General features: G+C 56.1%; 1 protein-coding gene across 2 annotated transcripts in view; it reads left to right on the top strand.

The window, feature by feature from the left end:
• The window catches only part of BICD2 (BICD cargo adaptor 2), a 44,421-nt gene extending 18,923 nt beyond the window's left edge, over positions 1-25,498 (top strand). Inside the window, exons 2-8 of one of the 2 annotated variants that reach the window (XM_021694320.2) lie at positions 9,687-9,899; positions 15,988-16,140; positions 17,467-17,901; positions 18,465-19,457; positions 19,573-19,724; positions 21,016-21,226; positions 22,970-25,498. In XM_021694320.2, coding sequence (XP_021549995.2) covers positions 9,687-9,899; positions 15,988-16,140; positions 17,467-17,901; positions 18,465-19,457; positions 19,573-19,724; positions 21,016-21,226; positions 22,970-22,975 — 2,163 coding nt within the window. In that variant the 3' untranslated portion in view covers positions 22,976-25,498. Of the gene's footprint in view, positions 1-9,686; positions 9,900-15,987; positions 16,141-17,466; positions 17,902-18,464; positions 19,458-19,572; positions 19,725-21,015 lie in introns of both variants that reach the window. The other variant, XM_021694319.2, reaches the window with a different exon arrangement.
• The last annotated feature ends 657 nt before the right edge of the window (positions 25,499-26,155 follow it).

Below are 26,155 nucleotides of genomic sequence, written 5' to 3'. Positions count from 1 at the left end.
CCGCGGGCACCCTGAGCTCCTGCCCGGCCCCCTGGGGGAAGCCCCGGGCCAGACTCTCCCCCACCCCGTCCCCCCCACAGCCCTCTGCCTCCGCTGGGCCTTCCTGCCCAGGCCCTCCCCGCTGGAAAAGCACCGTGCCTCCTAACGCTTTGGGAAGAGCTTGACACCTCCTGCCCAGGCTGTGCTCATGCTGTTTCCTCCGCTCCCCCTGGCCCAGCCCGGGGACCCTCCACACTGGGCAAACCCAGCCCCCTGCCCCTCGCCAAGTCTGGCCCTGACTGCAGGTGTCTGTGGTGTCCACAAGGGCAGGGATGAACTTGCGGTAGGACTGGTTGTGACCTCATGCCTGGGCTTGCGAGGCCATGTTGGGGCTCGCCAGGCTGGGTGTGCCCCGGAACCCATGTCAGGAACAGTGTCGCCCCGCCCGTGGCCAGGGCAGCCCCTGGGGGAACCTCACACCAGCGCTGCTGCTGGTACCTCCAGGGCCACTAGCTCAGAGCCCTGAGTGCGTCTTGGGGTCCAGGAGGGCGCCACCTTTCTTCCTCAGAGCAGCCAGTGATGTTTGGGGACCCTCCAGCGGACACTGGCCTGGGAGGGGCACGGCAGGGCAGGGGATGCTTTGAGGACGCGCGTGCCCACCGCTGGGCACCGCCGTCCGATGGTGGACGCTGCTGCTCTGTGCGCTTTCTGGGACAGGGAGGCAGGTTTCAAGGTGGTGCACGGAGCGGGTGAGGATGCTTCGGTCAGAAGAAATCCAGGGCTGAATGACCGGGGGCACGGCCTTCACGTCTCAGACCCCCAGCCTCCCAGCCTGTGAGCTGGGGCAGCGAGCACAGGGTCGGGGTCTCCCCACTGGGGCAGGAGGCCTGCGGGAGGACAGCTTCCAGGAGGTGTCACTGAGGGAGCGCCTGGATCTAAAGCGTGGTAGGGCGTAGGAGCTCCCCCTGCCGGCCTCCCCGCGCCGTTTCAGCGCGGTTTCGCAGCTGCCGCAGGTACTCCTGCCGACTCTCTGTGAAGACCTAGGAGCGGACGGTGTGCCTTCTATCAGGTGTCTGCTCTACTCTTCATCGGGAAGCTGCCCGGTTGCACGATCAGCGGCCACACCGTTGTCCACGCCCGTGGGTGGGCAGTGCGGGCCGGCCACGCATTCTCCTCCCCAGTCCCTGATTCCTGCCCGTGCACGTCTTCTTGGGGGGGTATCTGCTCAGTTCCTCTGCTCGTGTTTTATGGGGTTGTTTCTCTCACTGAGTTTTGAGAGCTCTTATATTTTGGATGGAAGTCCTTTATCAGATGTGTGATTTGCCTAGATTTTTGTTCAGTCTGTGCCTGGTCTTTGCATTGTCCTTTTTTTTAAAATGAAAAGAGTTCTGGAGATTGTTGCACAACAGCGTGAATGTCATCAACACTACTGAACTGTCCACTTAAAAATGGTGAAGACAGTGAATTTTATGTTGTGTATTTTACCTCAATTTTAAAAAGTTTCCTGATTTTAAACAAAACTTGCTGGTGAACTACTTGTTTTCTCATTGTCATTTGACTCTCTTCCTGGCGGTGCTTTTTGTCTGGGAGGCTCATGTTGTCTGCTGTTGACGTCACCGTGTCAGCTTTCTTACTGTTGCTTGGTGTGTCTCTGTTTGTTTACTTTAAGCTTTCTTTATCCTTATTTCTATTCCGTATATGTATCAGTAGCATATAGCTGGAATTCGTCTGGGGATAGTTTCTTGTATCCAGCTTGAGAATCTTTTTTTAGATTTATTTATTTATTTTAGAGAGAGAGTGGGAGAAGGGCAGAGGGAGAGAGAGACTCTCAAGCCGACTCCGTGCTGAGCGCGGAGCCCTACACAGGGCTGGAACTCACGACCCTGAGTTCAGGACCTGAGCTGAATCCAAAAGTCGGATGCTTAACTGACTGCGCCACCCAGGCGTCCCTGTTTGGTTTTTTTAATCGGATCACTGTAACATGGGTTCCCAGTGTCTTCAAAAATCATGTGTATTTATTTATGTTTCTCACCGAAGTATGTGAAAATAAAGAATTTAGATTGCCAAAATTGCTATTATTAATTTTATAAAGACCTTGAAAACTCAATAGAATTACCTTTTTTTGCTTTTTTTTTTTTAACCCCCTTTACCTATTTCCAGCTCTTTGCCTAACCACTAATAACCACTAATCCATTCTCTGTATCTGTGAGCGTGGCTTTTGGTTTTTCTTAGATTCCACATATAAGAGAGATTGGGCAGTATTTCTTCCTGATTTACTTCACTTTGTCTAATGCCCTCGAGGTCTACCCTTCTCTTGTCTTTCAAGCAGCAGAAATTCTTAGTTTTGAAGTCCAAATTACCAGTTTTTTAAATAGGTCATGTCCAAGGTCACAAACATTTTCTCTTGTTTTCCCGTGGAAGTCTTATACTTTGAATGTTTAAGCTTATGACCCATTTTATTTATTTATTTATTTATTTTAAAGATTTTATTTATTTGACAGAGAGAGACACAGCGAGAGAGGGAACACAAGCAGGGGGAGTTGGAGAGGGAGAAGCAGGCTTCCTGTGGAGCAGGTAGCCCGACGTGGGGCTCGAAACCAGGACCCTGGGATCATGACCTGAGCTGAAGGCAGACACTCAACCGACTGAGCCACTCAGGTGCCCCAATAAATATATCTTTAAAAAAAAAAAGGAAAGAAAGTCCAAAAGAATCTACAGAGTTCTCTAGTGAGAGTGAGTTTAACCAGGTTGCAAGATACAAGATTAATGTACCAAAATCAAACACTTCTACGTACAAGGAATGAACAATCAGAAAGTGAAAATTTTAAAAATGCTACTTAAAATAGCATCAAAAATATGAAATGCTTATGTTTAAATCTGACAGAAGATGTATAAGACATATACACTAAAAGCTGTTAAGTATTGCTGAGAGAAATTAAATAAATAAAGATATAAACATTCATGGGCCAGAAGACTCAATATTGTTAATATTAACAATTTTGGGGGCCCTTGGGTGGCTCAGTCAATTAATCATCTGCCTTCGGCTCAGGTCATGATCTCAGGGTCCTGGGATCAAGCCCCACATCGGGCTCCCTGCTCAGCCGGGAGCCTGCTTCTCCCTCTCTCTCTCTCTTTCTCTCTCAAATAAATAAATAAAATCTTTTTTTAAAAAAAGGAATTTGTCCATTTCAACTAAGTTGTCAAATTTATTGATGTAAAGCTGTTAATAATATTCCCCTATTATTATTTTTAGTATGTGTAATGCTATCACCATTCATTCCTGGTACTGGTAATTTCTGTCTGTCGTCTGTCCCCCAATCCCCATTAGTTTGGCTAGAGGTTTATCAATTTGACCTTCTCAAAGATCTTGCTTTCGATTTAATTGATTTTTCTTTATGTTTTTTTTCTATTTCACTGATTTCTACTCTGATCATTATTATTTCTTTTTTTCTTTAGATTTCATCTGGTCTTATTCTAGTTTTTTGTTTTTTTTTTTACTTTTTATTGGGGGAAAACAGAGCACAAGTCATCAGTGTAAACTTGCATAAGCTGAACACACCCACACCCACGTAAGGAGCACCCGGATCAAGAATCGGAAAACCTCTAGCTTCACGAGCCTTCCTCGAGGGCCCGTCCCAGCCAAAGGCCACCACTGCCCAGACGTCTACCAGCATCGATTCATTTCACTTATTCTTGGAGCTGTACATGTAGATGGAATCACACAGTGTATACTTTTTCATGTTTAGCTTTTTCCAACATTATGTGAGATTCATCTCTGTTGTCTGTATAACAGTGATCTACTCATTTTCATTTCTGTGTAGTATTCCATCGTGTGCCTGACTAGATGGCAAATTTTCCTCTTGTTGACAGACTGCTGGGAACTGTCTGGTCTGGGGCTTTTGTAAATTATGCTCCTATAAACGCGTTTTTAAACACATGTGTAAATATTTCTCTCCCGTAGGAGTGGGAATTGAGGGTCATAGAACAGGCATGTGCTTAGCATTAGCACCTACTGTTTTCCTGAGTTAGTTGGCTTACGAATCCCACCCCCACCACCAGAGGGTGAGTGCTCACGAGGACTTGGGGCAAGGTGTGATGGTTCTCTTTCTCATTCCCCCACTCATGCTGTCCAGTGTTTGTCGGTTGAATGTCTGAGTAAATACATAAGCACATGGCTGAGAAAAGACCGATGTGACTGGCTAAACTCTTTCAGACAGCACACGGGCCCAGAGACCCACCGTAAATGAGAAACAGCCCTCTCCTAAGGAATGCACAGCCTACTAGAGGGTGCAGACCATGCTCCAGTCTGTTGGGTCTTATTGGGTCTGTGTTCAGTACAGGGGATCCCAAACTACCTAGGATGTGGAGTAGGACTGTGGCAGCCTTCATCCCTTGGCCCGGGGAGGCCCTGGGACCATTTGGGCAAAGCCCTGGCAGAAGCAAGCACGGTGAGCTGGCGTGAGCACTGGGCTCTTAACCAGCTCAGCACTGCCAGGCTGCTTGCTGCGCCTTCAGTTTCACACAACACAGTACCTGGTCTGGTTTTTAGGATGGAAGCTAAGGTTATTGATGAGATTGTTCTTGTTTTCTAAATAGTCGTTTAGTGCTATAAATATCCTCCTAAGTACTTGCTTTAGTGGCGTCCCACAAATTCTCACATTCATTTCATTTTTATTCAGTTAAAAATACTTAGTATTTCCCTTCTGATTTCATCTTTGATCCATACATTACTTAGAAGTGTGTTATTTAGTTGCCAAATATTTAGGGATTTTTTTTTTTTTTTAAGATTTTATTTATTTGCGAGAGAGAATGAGCGAGAGAGTGCATGCCCAGGTGGGAGGGGGAGTGGGAGAGGGAGAAGCAGACTCCCCACTGAGCAGGGAGCCCAATGCGGGGCTCGATCTCATGACCCTGGGATCATGACCTGAGCCGAAGGCAGACGCCTAACCCACTGAGCCACCCAGGTGTCCCCAAATAAATAAATCTTAAAAAAAAAAAAAGTATTTTCTTCTATTGCATAGCTTGTCTTTTCACTTGATAGTGTCCTTTGATACACAAATGTTTTAATTATGCTGAGGTCAAGTTTATCTATTTTTGTTGTTTTTGCTCATGCTTGTGGTGTCAATGTTAAGAATCCATTGCCAATAAGGTCACGAAGATTAATCTCTATTTTTTTTCCTGAGAGTTTTAGTTGTAGTTCTTGCATTTAGGTCTCTGATCCATTTTGAGTTAATTTGTGTATGTGATGTGAGGTAGGGATTTGACTTCATTCTTTCGCATATGGATATCCATTTGTCCCAGCTCCATTTGTTGAAAAACTATTCTTTTTTTTTTTTCTCCATTCAATACATGCCCTCTTTAATAGCCATCACCAGACTAACCCATCCCCCCACCCCCCTCCCCTCTAGAACCCTCAGTTTGTTTCTCAGAGTCCATAGTCTCTCATGGTTTGTCTACCCCACCGATTTCCCCCCCTTCATTTCTCCCTTCCTACTATCTTCTTTTTTTTTTTTTTTAACATATACTGTATTATTTGTTTCAGGGGTACAGGTTTGTGATTCAACAGTCTTGCACAATTCACAGCGCTTACCAGAGCACATACCCTCCCCAGTGTCTATCACCCAGTCACCCCATCCCTCCCACCCCACCCCCCACTCCAGCAACCCTCAGTTTGTTTCCTGCGATTAAGAATTCCTCGTATCAGTGAGGTCATATGATACATGTCTTTCTCTGTTTGACTTATTTCGCTCAACATAATACCCTCCAGTTCCATCCACGTCGTTGCAAATGGCAAGATCTCATTCCTTTTGATGGCTGCATAATATTCCATTGTATATATAAACCACATCTTCTTTATCCATTCATCTGTCGATGGACATCTTGGCTCTTTCCACAGTTTGGCTATTGTGGACATTGCTGCTATAAACATCGGGGTGCACGTACCCCTTCGGATCCCTACTTTTGTATCTTTGGGGTAAATACCCAGTAGTGCAATTGCTGGATCTATGGTAGCTCTGTTTTCAACTTTTTGAGGAACTTCCATACTGTTTTCCAGAGTGGCTGCACCAGCTTGTGTTCCCACCAACAGTGTGAAAAACTATTCTTTCATCACTGAATTATCTTTGTACTCTTGTTAAAAATCAATTGACCACATATGCAAGGGTTTATTTTTGGAGTCTTTTTTTTTTTTTTAAGATTTTATTTATTTATTTGACCGAGAGAGACACAGCGAGAGAGGGAACACAAGCAGGGGGAGTGGGAGAGGGAGAAGCAGACTCCCCGCCGAGCAGGGAGCCCAATGAGGGGCTCGATCCCAGGACCCTGGGATCATGACCTCAGCCGAAGGCAGGCGCTTAACGACTGAGCCACCCAGGCTCCCCTATTTCTGGACTCTTCTGTTCCCTTGGTTTGTACTGTCTTACACCAGTACCACACTATCTTGGTCACTGTAGCATTATATTAAGGTTTTTTTTTTTTTTAAGATTTTATTTATTTATTTGAGAGAGAGAGAGGGAGCACGAGAGGGAAGGGGATCAGAGGGAGAAGCGGACCCCCCGCTGAGCAGGGAGCCCGATGCGGGACTCGATCCCGGGACTCCAGGATCATGACCTGAGCTGAAGGCAGTCGCTTAACCAACTGAGCCACCCAGGCGCCCTTATATTAAGTTTTGAAATAGAGAATTTGAGTATTCCTGCTTTGTTTTCAATATTGTTTTAGCTGTTTTGGGCCCTTTGCCATCCCATATGAATTTCCATTTCTGCAAAAAAGGCCATTGGAATTTTGATAGGGATTGCATTGAGTTTCTAGTTAATCTTTAAAAGGACTTAAATAAGGAGAGCAAGTCTTTTATATTTGTTCCATAATTATAATTTTGGTGCTTTTCACTCCTCCTAAATCTGGATTTCCATCTGGTATTGGTTTTCTTCTGCCTGAAGGATTTTATTTAATGTCTGTAATGCAGGTCTGTAGGTGATAAATTTTTTCAGCTCTTGTCTGAACTCTGTGGAGTTTTCACTGGGTGTAGCCCTCTCGTTAATAGGTTTGTTTTGTTTTCTCAAGAGTGGTTCCACTGTCTCCTGACTCATCAGAGAAATCTGCCGTCATCTCATACTTGTTTCTCTGGGTGATTTTAGTGTGTCCTTTGCTTCACTGGTTTTAGGCAATTTTGTGATACACCTTGGTGTAGTTTCTCTCATCGTGCTTGTGCTCAGGTGCGGATGAGCTGCTACCATCTGTAGATTTATAGTTTCTATCAAATTTGGAAATTTTTGAGCCATTATGGTTTTCAAGTACTTCGTTTATCCTCACCCTACCTCTTCCCTGGGACTCTAGTTACCCATGTTTGACCCCAGCTCACTCTGCTCTCTGGTTTTTCAGTCTTTCTTCTTCTGTGTTTTGTTTTGGGTAGTCTTGGTGCTGTTTCTTCAAGCTTACTAGTCTTCTATGTTGTGTAACTGGCTGGTAATCCCATCCGTCGCCCCCTCGCGTCACTCCCTGTCCTTCCATGCTGCGTGTCTTCTGGGTCACTGCTCCGCACGGGCCGTGTGTGCTCTGGTCCTGAGCCTGCTCGTCTCCTGGCTCTGCCGGGGCGACGGTGAGTTCTCCCCATTGTGGTGGACCAGTTTCCCTTCCCTGTTGCCGCCAGTTTCACGGAGTTGGGAGCTGGTGCCTTTATTCCTGTGTGTTCTCAGGCTTTGTTCTGGGACAGAGTTTGATGCCGTCAGGTTGTGCCCGTCAGCTTTGTTGGTCAGGACCAGAGAGCGCTGACCGGCTCCATGTCCCTGCTTGCTGCTGGCGGCTCTCTCCCAGGTTTGCACTGATTGTGCCCTCTGTCCGTGGTCGGCCCCTTCTGCTGCCCTGTCCAGCGTCTTGCAGCACCGCCTCCTTACCGAAGGTCTGCTGGTCTGCCCGCCATCGTCTCTCTCTCTCTCAGCACCAGGACAGGAGGTCCTTCGGTGGGGACAGGGCTGTCGCGAAGCTCACCTGCGCTTCCCCTCACTCTCTGGTGCTTAGTCACACAGAGTTCCCTGTTAATGGTAGCTTTCGCACCCAGGAGCCAGACCCAGTCGCTGTGACTGTCTTACCAGCTCCGCGGGAGGGTCACCCGCCTCGGTGCTCGTGGGCTGGGCTGGGGACTGCGTGGAGGTGAAGATTCGGGCTGAGGCTGGTGGCTTGGTGTCACAGTGTTCAGCTGTCTGGCCTTGGGACAGCCTCTGATGATTGACCCAATGCCTGGTGAGATGTCCGCACTCCAGCCTGGGGTTCAGGAGTGTGTTGTGCAGCTGGGGGTCGGGGCTGCCACCAGGTTGGGCCAGGTCTTGTGTAGACATGGATCTGTGCTTTGTTTGGTCTTTTATTTGGGACCGGGATGGAGGAGAACAGCATCAGGAATCAGAGCTGAGCTGACTTGGTTTGAAAGGAAACTGGCATTTTCATGGAACGGGCCGTGGGGGCAGCTGGGGGCAGATGAGCAAGACCTGTCCTCAGGAAGGAGAGACCCCACTTCATTTACCAGTCCCCCGCTGGCTTCTACATTTTGATATATTATATCAGAAATGGTGCTGCTCAGTAACACCCTTATCTTTATGCATATTTTCCTAATTGTTTTCTTAGATGGAATTCCTAGACTTCGTATCAAATAGCAAATAAGCGAAAATGCGCTTGTTTCTCTCAAGACTTAAAGACATCAACTACTTTCTTCTTCAGTAGCCCTCCCCGGATTTTGTTTTTCTTCCGTGAGCTGGGAGCCCTGTAGAGAGTCTGCACGGGGTGGCCATTGGGAGGGGGGCTGCTGGGGAGGACACACACAGGCCCATGGGGGTTGCATCCTGGTGACTGGGGCTGTGCCAGGTGGTCGGATGGAGGCACTGGATGGGGGCCACAACCCGCGCAGGACCTAGCCCGTGGACTGGGTCGGCTGCACCTGTCATGTTGTGCTCACCCATGGGGTCTCCTCCCTGAACCTGGGCGCAGTGCCCCCTGGCCTGTTGTAGCCCAGAGCCCTCCCTGGGTCTAAGGGTGGGGATGGCAGCGTCCTCTCCCCTCTGTCTGGTACTTTTTGCTCTCTGCCCAGGCCCTGGTCTGTCGACTGGTTCTGAGTGTCCTGGTTCACGCTCCTGTCCCATCACTCGGCCCAGTCCTGGGCTCACACCCTCCCAGGCCTTCTGGTCTCAGTGGCCTCCCAGGATGGGTGAGCAGAGGGGTCAAGATCAGGCAGTGGAAGGGTGCCTCCCTGAGCCTCGGTTTCTCCATCTGGAGTGGGGCAGAGGGGTGCTGTGGGGGCCTCAGACCTGTCCTGGTGGTAGAGTAGGATTTCCCTGCCTGGCCCCGAGGTCAGCAGCCTGACTCCAGAAAGGGGCTGTGCTGCTGGGGGCCCCATACCCACCTCCTCTCTCTGGGCCCCTAGCCAGTCCCTCAGCTGGGCCCAGGTCCTTCCCTGCCTGGTCCTGCTCGGCCATCAGCCCCACCTAGCTCCTCCCTGTCCCTACCCCCACCTGACCATTGGCCCTGCAGCCCTGTGTAGCCCTTAGGTGTCCAGTACCCCTCCAGTGGCCAGTGGCCCCCGTCCAGCTCCCCCCGTGTCCAATCATGTCCTTCCTCAATGTCCAGCTCCTGGGCACTTGCATGAGTAGCGTCCCCAGAGGGAGTCCTGCCACAGGGCTAGCCAGCGTCGGCCTCCCTCTTACAAGCATCTGGTCTCTGCACAGGCGTTTGGACAGGCACACACGAACCACAAGAAGGTGGCCGCGGATGGCGAGAGCCGCGAGGAGAGCCTGATCCAGGAGTCGGCCTCCAAGGAGCAGTACTACGTGCGCAAGGTGCTAGAGCTGCAGACGGAGCTGAAGCAGCTACGGAACGTGCTCACCAACACACAGTCGGAGAATGAGCGCCTGGCCTCCGTGGCGCAGGAGCTGAAGGAGGTAATGGGCACGCCCAGTGGGGAGGGGAGGGCGAGTGTCTGGTGCCCTTTGGGAGGTGGGAGGCTGCGCTGCCGCCCTCGAGGTGGGGTGGGCGAGCGGCAGGGACAGTGGGTGCAGCCCGGAGCCCGTGTAAGCAAGTCCTGGCCATGGCCTCGGGAGCCCTGGGTTGTCATCCAGAAGGGCAGGGGGCCCTACTCTCTGCCCTCTGTTTACTTGGGGGGCAGAGACAGGTGACCAGAGGGACACATGGTTCTGAGTGCCTCACTTCCGATGGGAGGGTACGGAGCAGTCAGGATCCCATAGGGCTGGTTTGGGACAGAGCCCAGGGGCTGGCAACAGTGGGGAGCAGTCACCCCCCTGGTTGGGGGTCAGAGATCATGAAGGCCTGTAGGTCTGGGAGGAGCTTGGCTTGGATGGGATCGCTGTACGGAGCGGAGCCAGAGTGCATGATTTCACTTCCTCCCACGGGATCACCGGGTTGGGATGGAGGGAGGGGCCGCCGGGGAGGTGGGTTTGAGCTCACTGAGGCAGTCTCAGCCCTGCAGCTTCCAGGCTTGTTCCACTCTCCTCCTCCTCCAGAAGGGCTTGTCTGGGCTGTCGGGAAAGCCCCGGTGACCTGCTGACTCCTGGGTTTGGGCGCCAGGAAGTGAGCTCGGCCAGTCCCGCGTGAGAGCAGGTTTGGTAGGGCCGGGATTCCTGCTGTTGGTGCTTCAGGAGGAGACCTGCCGCTCCCCACCCCACGCACCCTCAGCCACCTCTTTCTCTCAGGGCCCTGCCTCTTGCCCCACAGGTCCCGCTCAGACCAGGGGCCCAGCCAGTGTCCCCGCCCTGGTCAGCCCCATCTGTACCCTATTCCTGAGCTCTTCTGCTGGTCCGGCCTCGGATGTGGCCATCCCCTCTCCTCCTTGAGGCTGGCACCTAAGGCTCAGGCCTGGCTGAGGAGCCTGAACCCCAAGAACACAGCGCCAAGCACTGTCCCCAAGAAGTGCGGCCCTGTGCCTGCCTTCATGTGACACGCACTGCAGGCCGTGCACGGTCACCCCAGGGGACACACCGCTTCCATGAGGATAGCTGTACCGCCCCGTGCCTGGTCTGGCTGCCGTCCGTGTCCTCTGACCAGAACCCCCGTGACAGTCGGCTTAAGTGTGCACCCCGCCCATGCCAACTTTCCAGGGGCATTGATGGCCTGTTATGTGACCCGTGTAACAGATGTACTCAGCACACGGGACAGCTTCAGCTGCCCCAGAGCTCATCCTTTTGGTGATTCTATGGGCACCTCGCAGGTGGGGAAACCAAGGAGCATGCCTCGGGTCAGGCCGGCAGCTCTAGGTCCTGACCTCTGACATCAGCACTGTAGTGTGACCTAGTGCAGCCCAGCTAGCATCTGTTCTGGGACGTGGCCTGGAGCCTCATTTTGCAGATGGAAAAGCAGAGGCCCTGGGAGCTGGGCATGGCCGCAGTTGGCTAGAGGCAGTCAGGTCTCGTGCCCACACCGAGGCCTTCCAGAGATTCGCTCTGGGAGGCAGGGTGGGGGCTGCCCTTGAGAGGCGGGACTGGGTTGGTGAGGAGTCAGCCTCATCTGCCCATTGGGGCCCTGCCCGGTGATTTTTTTGTCCTGGTGGACCCTGTCCTTGCTGCCCTGGTGGACCCCGTGTGTCTTGGGACCTAGAGTCCCAGCAGAATTCTGTGCCCCCGCCACCTAGGGCAGAAGCCAGGAAAGGCTTGATTGCCCAGTGGTGGTGTCTGGGCTGCCCAGAGCCGGCTGGAAGGAAGCCAAGCGTCTGGTCATGAGCTCAGGCGGGAGCAGCCTTGCCAGGGGCCAGGTGGGCTCTTCAGCGTGGGGTGGCTCCCAAGCCAGGGGATGGAAGATGGGGGGGACTGCCTCATGGGCAGACAGCCTGGAGGCAAGAGGAGGGGACGTGGGTATGTGGACGAGGCAGCAGGGATGGAGCCCCACACGGGAGGAGGAACTGGGAGGCCTGGGTGGGTCTTGAGGGAATGGACCCCGTGAGGAAGTGCACATCCCTCCTGGGGAGCAGGGCTGGGCCTGACTTGCCCAGGGTGTGACATGCAGCCCCCCAGGAGGTCAGGGGAGTCGGGGAAGGCGTGTCTGCAGAGGGGCAGGTGTTCCCTGGACAACCTGCACGGGGGGCGGGGGGCCCTCACTCCATCCATCCTTGGCCTCTGCGGTTACACACGAAAAACACTTACCTGCCCAGGCCCTTTGGGGGTCCCTGGACATCCAGGAGAAGGTGCCTCCGGGTCCCAGGCAGACCCACCTGCCGCCCCATCCTACCCCGTTTCAGAGCTGGTCCTTCTCCTGGTGACAGCAGCCGTAGGCAGGGGCTTCTTAGGGACTCCAGTAAAGGAGGCCCACCCCGCAGGCTTCTCAGCTGCCATGTGTCCAGCACAGCTTTGGAACCTTCCACATCCCTGCAGAAGCCACAGTGCTTGGCGCATCCCAGGACTCTGGTCAGACCAGCTGCAGTGTCTCCCTCGAGACAGCAGGTCCAGCCTGGGGCGTCGCTTATCACCTCCCTAGAACCCCCTGGGAGAAAGGCAGTGGGAAGTACAGCTGGGGGCCTGGAGGAGAGAGCCCCCACCTGAGAGACCCCTTTGTGTCCCTCTGGCTGGCTTGTATGGTTGTCACAGGCCCCTCAGTGAGGCTGGTCCCTGGGTGCCCTCTCCTGACGCCCCTGCCTGGCTCCTCCTTCCCCTACCAGCCAGAGCTCCTGTGGCCATGGCCCAGGCTGCAGGACCTAGGGCCCAGGGCATCACCGCTGCTCTGGAACCTTCCGGGCAGAGAGTCTCCCAGCCACGACTGCTCTCGTCTCCCCCCCCCAACCCCCCCCCCACACACACACGCACACACACACACACCTGGGGTGCCTCAGTCCCTCTTGGGCTGGACAGGGAGGGTGGGCAGAGCCCTGGCTGGAAGGACAGACGCCTGGCTCAGCCCTGACCTGCCGGTGCCCCCTGCCCTAACGGCACTTCTCTGTCCGTGTGAGGACAGCCATCTGGTCCAGAGTGATCCCGTCTGCGGTCCCTCCATGGCCTCTGCGGGGCTTCCTCACTGAAGGGGGGTGTGCTGGCTGGCTGGGCTGGGGGCTCTGAGGGGCATGGAGAGGGTTTGCCAACAAGGAACCTGAGGTCTGGGGTCCCTGGGCGTCCACCTTCTCCACCTGGCCTGCACCCTGTCGGTGCCCATCATCAGGGCTGCCGTCGACGGGCTGCCTGGGAGAAGATGCTTACTTTGGGGAAAACCAAACCACACGGTGGCCTGTTGGAGCTTGTTTGAGCCCTCAGAGTTGGGTGTGTGCTAGGCGGAGGTGCCAGGTCTGCTATGGGACCAAAATGCAGGCATTTGGACCCTATAGCATCAGCAGACAGCACCCTCACCTGCCACATGGCGTCCTGGGCGCACTTGTGAGCTGGTGACCCCGACCTCGCCTCCCACGGGACCCCGTGCCCGTTGTCAGCCCGGGTGCTTATGATTGGAGGCTGTGTTGACATTTCTGGCCATGGAGCAAGGCGAGATGTGACTCCTGGGGACCCACATGGGTCTTCCCATGGACCCGTCACCCTGAGTTGGAAGGTTGAGTCTGTCCCGGCCGTGGGGGGAGCTGCCCCACGGGCCTCTTTCTGCAGTCTGGAGGGTGGGTAGCTGCGGGCTTCAGGCCTTGGCTTCCACCCTGCCCGGTGGCCATGTCAGGTCACGCCACGCATGTGTGGGCACCTCCTGCACCCAACGTGAGAGAGGGCAGAGTTGGCAGGGCGTTTCTGGCAGAGGGACGAGCAAGCACTTGCTTGGTGGTCATGGGAAGGGAGGAAGTGTTCTGGGTAACAGTGCACGCTCGGAGCAAGCTGGAGCCGGTGGTGTGTGCACTCTCTGTTGATGGTCTTACAGGATGTGTTGTCTTTCAGTCAAGGACACAGACTGTGTGCGGCTTCAGCTCAGCAGGGGTCCCACGTGCAGCCTGGTGCTCGGGTTCCGGGGTGCAGAGGGTGTGGGAGGCCCGGGGCAGGCAGACAGGCTGGCCTCCACTCCCCTGCCACCTCCTCTTTCTGTCCACCTCCGGGACTTGTTGAGCTTTAAATAAAGCCCATTTGGAAGGATAGGAGTGTGTTTTGCTCATGGCCATGCTCCCAGTGTCGCTTCCTGTGTCCTCTCATGCTGAGTGGGCAGTTGCTCCGAGCAGGGGTGTCAGGCCAGGGTGGACTGAGCCACAGGGCGGGGGGGGGCACCCAGCCTGCTGGAGCCACGTGGACGTCACGGTTCTTATAAGTCAGTGACTGTGGTGGTAGTGAGAGCTTTCTAGAGCCGCACACCCGGGGAGGGAGAGAGTGGTTTAGGGTAAGGAATTGGCTCATGTGACCGTGAGGGCGGTGGGCCCGGGGCTGGAGACCCAGGGAAGAGCTGATGTTGTAACTGGAGTCTGAAGGGGTCTGGAGGCAGAATTTCTCTTTCCGGAGAATTCTAGTCTTCTCTTTAGGAGTTTGAACCGATTGGAGGAGGCCCATTAGGGAGGGTGCTCTGCTTCACTCCGAGTGTGCTGAATTAAACGTCACTCTCGCCTTTACCCAGCATGGTGGCGTCTAGGCTGGCGTTTGCCCAAATACCTGGATGTGGGGGCCTCGCCACGTCGACGCTGATGTTAACCGTGATAGTCGGGCGGTAAACAAGGGTGGTGTGTGGGGGGCTTTGTCAGGGATTTCCAGCTGCCACTCTGGATCCACAGAAGTGAGTGACTCTGTTTCCTCACGTCACCGCTCGGACTGTGTCATTTTGCTTATTTTTGCCTGTTCAGCAGGAGTTTTGCTTTCCTGGTGAGCCTTGCTTTTTCTCCAGCTGTGTGTTTCTTCTGGTGTCGCTCTCGGCCACCGCCTCGGGTCACTTTGCCGGAGACTCATGTAGTGAGCAGCTGTCAGGAGTGCTTGCTACGGAAGGACTCCCCCTTACTGTTGCTTTCATGTTTTCCTTCTTTCTCTCTGGTCCTGTTTCATTTACCAATCCAGCGTTGCTGTCGCGTGCATACCTGCATGGAGTGTTGGGGTCTTATGTGCGGAGCTCCAGCACAGTGGAGAGGCCACTGTGGGCCTGGGGGCACCAGATGCCACCTGGAGTGTGGAAACCAGGGAACAGGTGGGGCATAGGCTGTGCAGGGGTCATTTCTGCCCCCCGGGGCTGTTGGCCATGTCTGGAGACCATTCCAGTTGTCACAGTGTGGGAGGAAGCTGCTAAACATCCTGGAACATACAGGACGGCCCAGAATGTCGCAAGGACTGAGGTCGAGGGACCCAGCCAGGTCCTGGCTCAGGGCGCCGGGTGGCAGCTCACACGGGGTCTGCCTGACACCTGAATCCTCAGGGTAGCGGCTTCACTCAGATAATCCACATCCCTTACAACTCACTCACTGCACGGGTACATAGGTTTATGCACCGTCCCAAATCCACTTCTGGATACTCCCGTCACTCCGGAAAGAAACCGTGTCAGGTGCTCGTTCCCCACGCACCCCACCTTCCGCCTTCTCTGTGTGCGGATTGGCCTGTCGTGAACGCTTCCTGTGTGTGGAATCATATGGCGCGTGGCCATGTGTCTAGTTTCTTTCATCACGGTCGTGGTTCAAGGTGCCTTCGCGTTACGGCGCGTGCCGGCCCGTCGTGTCAGTCCTCATGGCTGAACCACACCCACTGTGTGAATGTATCACATGTCGTTTATGTGTGTGCCGGTCAGTGAGCTTTGGGTTGTTCCCACATTTGGCTACTGTGACTAGTGCCGTTGCTTCTCGGGGTGCCTGCCGAGGAGGGGCACTGCTGGGTCAGATGGCGCTGAGCTGTTCCAGCAGCTGCGGCATGTGAGGGGGGGACTGCTTTTAGCCCATCTTACAGATGAAGGAGCCAGGGGTCAGAGCAGGCTGAGACCCTGCACTGTTCACCCCCAGAGCACACTGCCCGGGCTGTGGCTCCCCCTGGGTGGCCACACCGGGCTCCGTGCAGGCCTGGGCTCGGAGTCCCAGCTGTGTGGCCTCCAGCGCCGGTGGGACCAGCTGTGACCAGCTGCCCACGCCCACCTTCCTCTCTGCAGATCAACCAGAACGTGGAGACCCAGCGTGGCCGCCTGCGGGATGACATCAAGGAGTATAAGTTCCGAGAGGCCCGCCTGCTGCAGGACTACTCAGAGCTGGAGGAAGAGAACATCAGCCTGCAGAAGCAGGTGTCTGTGCTCAGGCAGAACCAGGCAAGTGTCCAGGCTGCGGCCCCTGCCCCTCGCTTCGCAGTCTCTGTGGTCCACGGGTGTTTCCCTGCCTCCTTCCCCACAGCCGAGCCCAGGGCCGCACAGTGCACTGCTGTGGGCTGGGGGGTGGGGTGACAGGGCCCGGCCTCTCCTGGACCACAAGAACGAGGTCTCTGCCTATAGGATTGGCTGACCGTGGCCTGGCCAAGGTGTCCCAGTCAGCAAAGGCGGAAAAAAATACAACAGGTGATGCAGAGGGGACACCCAAACCGCAAGAGGCAGGATGTCCAGCTCCATCCCTCCCACTGCCTCAGTTTGCCCGCTCCCTTGTCTCTGTGTGGTCCCGGGCCTTGGTAGCCCCCCGGGTAGAGCCGATGGCCATTGAGGAGCAATAGGGAGATGTCCAGGCTCTTACCTCCTGCGCTCGGATAACCCCAGCAACAGGTGGGGTGAGAAGGATCACCTCTACTGGTGACAGGACGCCCACGTGATACCCCTGGAGGTCTGCACTTGCCACCTACCTCTCCCGGGGTCACAGCTCTGCAGGCTGGGGACTGGGGGACCTTTTCCCAGGAACCCCAAAGCTCAGCGCCCTGGATGTTTAAATCTTGTGTGGGGAGGCCTGGGCCTGTGTGTGTATGTCGACAGAAGGACACGGGCTGCACAGCAGGCCACACAGGGAAACTGAGTCAGGTGGTGGAGTCCAGGCCCCTCCCCGGCCTCCCCTCCCCTGGGCCTGGGGTCTTATGTGCGGAGCTCAGTCCTGCACCGAAGTGGTTTGTTCCTGATTTCTTGCACCAATATAACAGAATGATAAGAAGTGTCTTTAGAAATTTCCCATAGGCCCTGAGCCCCCACTGCAGGCACCTTCGTCCGCCCGCAGACACGGTTTCAGTCCCTGGGACTCTGGATTGTCTTCCCTTCCCACTGGGGTGCCTCGGGGTCTGGGTGCCGGGAGCGCTGAGATACATCCTTCCTCCGCGGGAGCGGTCGTACTTTTGTTTGGAAATAGGGTTAGAAGTGATGGTTATCACATGCGTGTCGATACGTGTTTCGTGTTTCTTAAAATATTTAACTGACTCTTCATGTCCGTCACACAGCTTTGTAGAATTTACAGCCAGTGTGTGTGTGGTGACGTTTTGCGCGACCCGACCCGGGTGCAGCAGGGGTGTCGTGTCTCCGGCTCTGCTGCCAGCGGTGCTCGGGTCCCGGGTGTGGGTGTGCACCTCGTGCCCAGAGCCCCCGAGCGTCGGCCAGCCCCTCCTGTGGCATCTGCACGCTGGTGTTTCCCTCTCGCACAGGCACAGCACAGTGTCGCTCTCTTTCCAGGTGGAGTTTGAGGGCCTCAAGCACGAGATCAAGCGTCTGGAGGAGGAGACTGAGTACCTCAACAGCCAGCTGGAGGATGCCATCAGGCTCAAGGAGATCTCGGAGCGGCAGCTGGAGGAGGCGCTGGAGACCCTGAAGACGGAGCGGGAGCAGAAGCTCAGCCTGCGCAAGGAGCTGTCCCACTACATGAGCATCAACGACTCCCTCTACACCAGCCACCTGCACGTCTCCCTGGAGGGCCTCAAGCTCAGCGATGACCCCGAGGCCCTGGCCAACGGCTTCGAGCACGGCGGCCTGGCCAAGCTGCCACTGGACAACAGGACCTCCACGCCCTCCAAGGACGGCCTCGCCCCACCCTCCCCCAGCCTGGTGTCCGACCTCCTCAGTGAGCTCAACATCTCCGAGATCCAGAAGCTGAAGCAGCAGCTGATGCAGGTGCGGGCGGCCAGGGTCTCACAGCCCAGGGGCCTTGGGGCTGCGCGCGCTGTCCCTGCCTCCAGCCCTGCCCCCGCAGTGTTGACAGATGCCGGGTCTTTGTCGATGTTGTGCACCCCCTCTGGAGTACTAGTGTTGATTGTAAAGTCCATGTTGTTACCCAAAGCAGAGCTGTAGAGCTGCAGGGCAGGTGCCCAGAGGAGGAGGTTCCTGATGATGAGGGGGCAGTTTGGGCCCACCCTGGGGTTCCCCAGGTTTGCTCGTGCCCTTTCATGGGGTCCACGTGCAGCCTCCCGCGCTGCATCCTGGGGATGCATCACATCATGGTTTCCTGCCCTGGACAGAGCAGAGTCCTGGGGTCTGCACCATGACCCGTCTCCAAGGAGGGGCCCACCCAGCTCCGCAAGCCTCCAGGCAGGGAGGGCCCACCGAGGCCCCACACCGGCTCCCCCATTGCACACATCACAGACCTGCAGCGTGACAGCTGGGGCACAGGCGGGGTCACCACTGGGTCTGTCCTGGGGGTCCTGCAGGCTGCTGATGGGCCTCCTGTGCTTTTGCAGATGGAGCGGGAGAAGGTGGGCCTGCTGACAACGCTGCAGGACACACAGAAGCAGCTGGAGCAGGCGCGGGGAGCCCTGTCGGAGCAGTGCGAGGAGGTGAGCCGCCTCACAGAGAACCTCAGTGCTCTGCGGCGCCTGCAAGCCGGCAAGGAGCGGCGGACGGCCCTGGACAGCGAGAAGGAGCGTGACAGCCATGAGGACGGTGACTACTACGAGGTGGACATCAATGGGCCTGAGATCCTGGCTTGCAAGTACCGTGTGGCCCTGGCAGAGGCAGGTGAGCTTCGCGAGCAGCTGAAAGCCCTGCGCAGTGAGCATGAGGCTGGCGAGGCCCGGCATGCGGAGGAGAAGGGCCAGCGTGAGGCCGAGAGCCAGGCGCTCGCTGAGAAGGTCTCCCTGCTGGAGAAGGCCAGCCGCCAGGACCGCGAGCTGCTGGCCCGGCTGCAGGCGGAGCTGAAAAAGGTGAGCGACGTCGCTGGTGAGACGCAGGGCAGCCTGAGCGTGGCCCAGGACGAGCTGGTGACCTTCAGCGAGGAGCTGGCCAGCCTCTACCACCACGTGTGCATGTGCAACAACGAGACGCCCGCCCGCGTCGTGCTGGACTACTACCGGGAGGGCCCAGCCGGCCCCGAGGCCCGTGGGCACCGCTCGCCTGTCCTGCCCAAGGGGCCGCCAGCCACGGAGGGCGGGCCGGGGGACAGCAGCCCTTCGCCCAGCCCCTCTCTGCCCTCGCCCCTGAGCGACCCGCGTCGGGAGCCCATGAACATCTATAACCTGATCGCCATCATCCGTGACCAGATCCGGCACCTGCAGGCGGCCGTGGACCGCACCACAGAGCTGTCCCGGCAGCGCCTGGCCTCCCAGGAGCTGGGCCCTGCCGCGGATAAGGACCGGGAGGCGCTCATGGAGGAGATCCTCAAACTGAAGTCACTGCTGAGCACCAAGCGGGAGCAGATCACCACGCTGCGCACGGTGCTCAAGGCCAACAAGCAGGTGTGTGGCCGGGCGGGGCTCCTCCCTCCCTGGGCCTCGGACGGGGACCCGTGGAGGCAGGCGGACCCCTCCCCGTGTTTCTCAAGCCCCTGCCCTTTGTGTGTCTGACCCCCAGACGGCCGAGGTGGCCCTGGCCAATCTGAAGAGCAAGTACGAGAACGAGAAGGCCATGGTGACCGAGACCATGATGAAGCTGCGCAACGAGCTGAAGGCCCTCAAGGAGGACGCCGCCACCTTCTCCTCCCTGCGCGCCATGTTTGCCACCAGGTACCGCCCGTGGCTCCTGCCAGTGTGGGCCGGGGGGGTCAGGCCGTGCGGGGGCTCCATCCCTGCCACTGGTGAAGGCCCACGGGCTGTTGCCTGCAGTGTTGGCCGCACCGCTGCAGGAGGGAGGGGGCTGGCAGTGGAGGCTGAGAGGCCAGGGCCCAGAGGCCGGCTGCAGGCACCAGGTTTGAAGTGGGTGAGGGCTGAGGCCGACACCCGGCAGACAGGGAGTTGGCCCCCCAGAACGCAGCAGGAAGTTTGTAGATTCACAAGGAAGTGGCGGGGTCCTGGGGTGCCCCATCTGACCTGCCCATCGGGGATTAAGCTGGGGAGGGCAGCCAGCTGTGGACGTGGGCATCCAGATGCCTCCACCAGGAAGGCAGAGCCGGAGGCTGCTCGGGGGGCCTGGTTTCGGGTGTTTGCACTACCCAGAGGGCTGGTGTTGGGCAGGCACCAGGGACGGGACCTCGGTGGTCCAGGCCGGTCCTTGTTGAGGGCGGGGAGGCAGAGGCTGTGGGTTAGGTGGGGTTGGAACCCAGATCAGGGCCTGCTACTCCTCGTGCTGTCAGAGAGGGGCAAAGGCAAGGAAAGAAAGTTCCAGGCTTCCCTGAAGGCTCCCTGGCCTCCTGGCAAAGATCTTGGGAAGGACCCCACAATCGCTCCCTCACCATGTGGGTGGCGTGGTGACCCTCACTTCCGCAACCTGTTCCGTTTAAGAACTTGGCTTCTCAGATGCAGCTGAGAGCACAGACTTGCAGTTGGGCCCTTGGCCCCCAGAGAGGGAGGCCCGTGGTGGGTGGAGGGGAGGGTCAGGTGTGCCCACCGCTGCCTCCCTCGGACACACCTGGAGGGGGTGTTTCTCTCCCAGCTCCACGGACAGGGGGCACAGGGCCCAGTTAAGTAGAGGACTGAGGGGGCACGTCCACACGTGCCTTTCCCAGACTCTGGCTGGCCATTTGGTGACCTACTAAGCACCTACTGTGTGCACACACCGCTCCGGAAACAAGCCAAGTCCTGCCTGTGGGTTTAGCCGTGAGGGCCGGGTGCCCCTCGGCCATCTGGAGGCCCGCACGGCCGCTGCCACCTCCCTTAGTGGAAACCAGCTGGGGAGCCCTTCCCAGAGGAAGCCGAAGCACCGAGGGGCAGCCGCCACCTTCCAGCCCAGCAAGCAGGACGCCGCTGAGTCCCCTTGCCCTCTGCCCGCCGGCCAGGCCCTCCGGGCGGGTCCTCAGCCACGGTGCCGTGTGCCGTGCCGGCTGCTTCAGCCGCGCTCTCGCCTCTGACGTCCCCGCAGGTGTGACGAGTACATCACGCAGCTGGACGAGATGCAGCGGCAGCTGGCCGCCGCGGAGGACGAGAAGAAGACGCTCAACTCCCTGCTGCGCATGGCCATCCAGCAGAAGCTAGCGCTCACCCAGCGGCTGGAGCTGCTCGAGCTGGACCACGAGCAGACCCGGCGGGGCCGCGCCAAGGCCGTCTCCAAGGCCAAGCCGGGCACCCCGAGCGTAAGTCACACCTGCGCCTGTGCCGGCGACAGGGCCGAGGGCGCCGGGCTCACCACCCAGGTGCTCTGCGGCGAGAAGTATAACGTCTGCTGCGATTAGGGCCACGGGGCCTCAGCTGCAGCAGCCCTGCGGCACGCCATCTGCCCGCTTCACCTGCACTAACCCAGCAGCAGTGGGACCGCGGTGCTAGGCTGCTCTTAACCGTGACTAATGCACAGAGGGAAGGATTTGGCCGAGGCAGCGTGCTGTTCCACCTGGACCCTGTGAGCTCTGTGTCTGTTCTCACCTCTCGGGACCGCCCCTCACAGCAGCTACTGGGGGGGAGGGGCGTCAAGGTGGCTCAGAGCCGCATGTCCTTGCGCACAGTGGTTCCCAGTGTGCCGTTGGCTCCTGCAGGGGCGGGGGATGGGGCAGAACCCGAGCTGAACTTGCATGTCGCTGCATGTGTCTGATGCGGTGGCGCCGCCCCAGCACCAGAAGCAGTGTTAGAGGCTCCGGCCCGAGCGCCAGGCACAGCGTCAGAGGCCGCGCGGAGCTTGGCACAGTTCACAGAGGATTTCTTTGCGGTTTATGCGGCATCTCACTGCACATCACATTTGGGACACAGTTCCCTCCCCCACGCCCAGAGGAACAGCAGCCCCGAGCCCGGCGTCCTCCAGCCCGGGCGCAGGGCACTGCTCATGGGGCACGGAGCTTAGCAGGCTCAGCCTCTTTCTGAGGCTGCACACCTGTCTGCTGACCTGCGAGGTGATACATTGGCAGGCCCAAGGCCTGGGGTTTTTTCGTGAGAAAAACTTAAGTGCCTGGCCAGACCCTTTCCTCACAGGAAGCCCATCCTTTCGTACTTAGGGTGTCCCAGCCTTCAGGGCAGGTTTCTTCACTCTGTGCTCATCATCAGACCCCCCAGAACAGGGCTCTGGAAACCCCCAGCGGATGGGCTGAAACGAGGGACTCCCACATCTGTAGCCAGAGCCCAGCCTACGGTGGGGAGGGAGCCTCGCACGGCCCTGGGCCTGTTCCAGGACGCACGCAGGAGGTGGATGGTTCCCCCTCGTCAGTGCGGTTCCAGACGTGGGACGGGCAGCAAAGGCAGCTGTAGGACTTTCCGTTCCCAGAGCTGGCATCCACAGGCCACCTGAGGTCCCATGTTCAGAAGCAGGACTTTGCAGTATTTTTCTCCCTGTTGCCCATGGGGGCTGCAGGACACGAGGCTTCCGTCTTTTCCCTGAAGGGCTCCTTGCCTGATCTCTCCATGGCCCAGAGGGGGTTTGCGTTGCCCCTCATACAGCTCTCGCCTCGGTTCCCAGGCGCGTCTCAGTCCCCACCAGACTCCAGGCACTGCACAGACCGCCTTGGGTTTGGCAGACAACTGGAGTGGGGAGAGGTGGGCCAGGCCGCGCCAGCCCCCAGCTCCAGGCGGCTTTGCTGATGGGCTGTCGGGTCTCGGATCCCCCTCCCGCCCTGAAGAGGGGTCAGGCCGTCCCCTCTGCAAGCAGGTCTTCCAGGGGCATGGCTGCCTGACGGCCCCTCACGCCGCTTCCGCCCGCCACCGAGCCTGGCACGCAGCTTCTCTCCATACTTGCAGGGGTCTTCCTGAGGCACCGGGGCTGGTGGCCCTCCCTAACACATGCAGGTCTTCTCTGCCGCCGACTAACGCACCACGTCCACGTCATCACCCAGCCAGAGCTTCGGTTGTCTGAGTGGTGCCGGTTCTAACGCTGTCTTGTTTTCTCCCGTTTTCAGCTGTAGAGTAGCTGCCGGGAGGACTCGGCCGCGGCCCTGTCACACTGCAGCCCCTCCCCCTCCCGTGGGCCCACGCAGAGGAAGGAAGGGCAGCCTAAAAGTCCACTTAGAAACGTGTTTGGATATGCCACTGCAGTTCTTTCCAAGTTAGCATTCCCTGAGTGTTTAATGGCAGAGGCAAGAAAGCTTTAATGTTGAGAATGCCACCAGCTGCTGCCTGGAAGGCCTTTGCACAGCGCTGAAGAACCCGCCTGGACAGCGGCCACCAGGCTCGCTCAGAAACCCGCTAGAAACGCTCGACACCGGGCCTCCCTGCTACAGATGCCCTTTCTTATCCGATCAACCTGTGCACTTTTGATATTTTGATATTATATTTGCTTCCTTAATCCCTCCCATAGAGACGGTCTCAGATGCCGTGGTCTGTCTCGTGGTCCTGTAGCTCTGTCTTAGCTCCCGCTGTGTTGATCTGACATCAGCACGTGGCACGGATGTGTTTTCCTAGCGTGTAGCTCTAGACTGTTTAGATGAAGGCCTCAACCCGGCAAGGAGCTCAGCGAGACGTATCCACGCCGTGGTTCAGCAGCCTTTTAGGTTGTACGGCATTACGGTTCATGTTTGAAATTACAGATTTTAAATGCCATGTTCATTAAGAAATCCAGGGTATTTCCGATTCTGGGGTTTTTCATATCGTATTATTATTATTCTTAGGAATAGTTCAATGTAACAAGAAGAAAACTTGACCTTTGCTCTGGTTAAACAGTAATAGGCACTTGAAAACAAAAAGATAAATTATTGAGTGAGTAGTATTACCTACAAATTCCAGAATCTTCTGGGTTTTAGGACATTGTGAAGCATGACTGATTAACAGAATTTTATACAACTGTACCAGTGAAATTCCAAATTGGAATTGTTTTGTTACTCTGGTTGTTGTGCCAAATTGTGGTACACTTAGAAAATCCTACAGTCGTCGATTTTTAGGGTGTTCTATTTCGACGCCTTTTTGTTAGTAATCATTTGCCAGTAGTGCCTTCATCAGTTAAGGGAGGTGTCCCGGCGTAGTTTATGCTCTCAAATGGACGGTGAAGAGCTAGTTGGGAATGTTGAAGGCCAGGGTGGGCCACTAGGTGTGAACGGGCGCACACCTTCATACCCGAACCTGGGCATCTTCATTGAGGGAAAGAAAACAGCAATTGTGCAAAATTCTGTTGGTCAGTGATTCTTTACCATGCAGATCCTTGCAAATTCAGGGGCTGAGAAAAGGAAAGTGAACACACACACGTTGAGTGTGCTTTGGGAACCAAATGGACCTGAGGGACAAGCTAAGCAAGCGGTGCGAACAACATGCCACGTTTGTGAAGAGCGGGAGGCAGGGGCGCCGGCGCTGTCGGCCTCGTTTGGTGGGGTGAGGGCTAGCCATAGTATTCTTTGCAAATGTGAGGAAGAGATGTTCTATATTCTCTTGCTTGGTGTAACTAATCACTGTTAATTTCAGGAAACAGAACTCGACAAAGCCGCTCAGCAATCCAGGGCTGCGTCCTGTCGGGTTTGCTGAGGGAGGCTGTGCTTATGGTAAAATTGGTACTCACAGAGGAAGAAAGTGTCCTCTCTCCTCCAAAATAAAGGACAAATTACAGTAATGTATAAGTAGCAAGAAAGAAGAATTCTGTTTCCTGGAATAAGCATTTCTTATTCCTAGTTGTAGGGACCCCTATTTTTACCTTCTATTACAGTGTTGATTCATAAGAAATAATGTTACATTTACGATAACTTCATCTGTATGGGATATTTATTTGCAATGATGTCTGAGTACTGTATTTTTTTCTGTGCATTACCTTAGTGTCAGAATGTTGTCTTTATTTTAAGATCATGTGCATGTTCTCCTGCCAAGGAACCTTTACACAGACCCAAACAGACAAACAAAAAATGCCTTCCGATTCTGAGAAAATGAGGCAGAGCGTGGAAAAGGAGTAGGAAGGAGCAGTCGGTCTCAACTTGGGACACAGGCGTATGGCACGAATGTCTGCAAAGCCAGTGCACATAGGAACAGTGGGCCTGGTAAAGGTCATGTCGGTAGGACCAATAAATAAAGAATAATACAAAAGCACGAAACTTGTCCTCTGTGGCTGCTCTGACCCCTGCTCCAGGTGACTGTGGGTCCAGCAGTGCATCATAATTCCAGTTTCTAAAACAACAAAACCAGCCTGTCAGTAACTCTGGTGGTAGGAACTGGAAGCAGCCTGGGGCCCATTTCAGGAGGTGCGGACGGGAGGGGGGGTGTGGGATGCCTCCGGCAGTGGGCCTCAGGTGTCGTGAGCACCCAGCAGTGTGACAGTGAGAGCACGTTGCCTTCATACTGTCCTCTCTCAGGAAGCAGAGATTTGGATAACGTGGGGGTCCTTTGCTGTTCAGACTCTTGCTCTGTGAACTCAGGGATGAATAGATTCAGGCAACAAGAGTTACCTGTTTGTCAGTGCAAAGCCACGTTCACCTGTAGGAGCTTGTTCTGGTGTGAGCTTAGGGGCAAATCCTGGCTTAGGGGACAGGAGGTCCTGGGGACACTCTGGCATTGTTCCTTCTGACAGCCTCAGTCAGGCCCGAGGGACTGCCCAAACCTCAGGGCAGCTGTCTGAGGCCAGGGTCTCACTGCCCTGGCCTCTTCCCAGGACACCTCCCTCCACCCAAGGTCTCCCCTTGCCTTGTGGTCGCTGCAGGGCTCCTTCCTCTCGTGATGCGTGTCTGGCTTGAGTAGCGGTTGCTGGAGCCCGTGTTCAGCTTGAAACCTCTTGGAAGAGACTCGTTTTTCTAACTCAGTAGCTGAAAGGAATCTTCCTCCCCCGCTGGCCTGTACCGCCCCACCAGGCCCCTGGAAGAGGTGGAAAAGACAGCCCGTCACAGATCTGGAGGAGGAGGCATGCTGTCAGTGGGCTGGGCGGGGCAAGTGCCATCCAGCCCTTGGCTGCCACCATGTGAGTGGCACATTGTGGCTCTGGACCAGTCCCATCATTTGGGGTGTTTGACTCACGAGCACAGATGCTGAGGCCTTCTCTACCCCCCAGCATGCTCTGGGTTCTTGCACACATGGTGCTTCATTTCGGGGATGGAGTGGGAGTCTCCTGAATGGGGGGAGAGCGGGGTCATTTGGCCCTGAAAGGCCTCCTGCTTGGCCTTCCCTTCCAAGAGGGAATG

The sequence above is a fragment of the Neomonachus schauinslandi genome, chromosome 13 (genome assembly GCF_002201575.2).
Source record: "Neomonachus schauinslandi chromosome 13, ASM220157v2, whole genome shotgun sequence".
In the NCBI taxonomy this organism is placed as follows: domain Eukaryota; kingdom Metazoa; phylum Chordata; class Mammalia; order Carnivora; family Phocidae; genus Neomonachus; species Neomonachus schauinslandi.
This window is presented reverse-complemented; position numbering and strand designations above follow the sequence as displayed.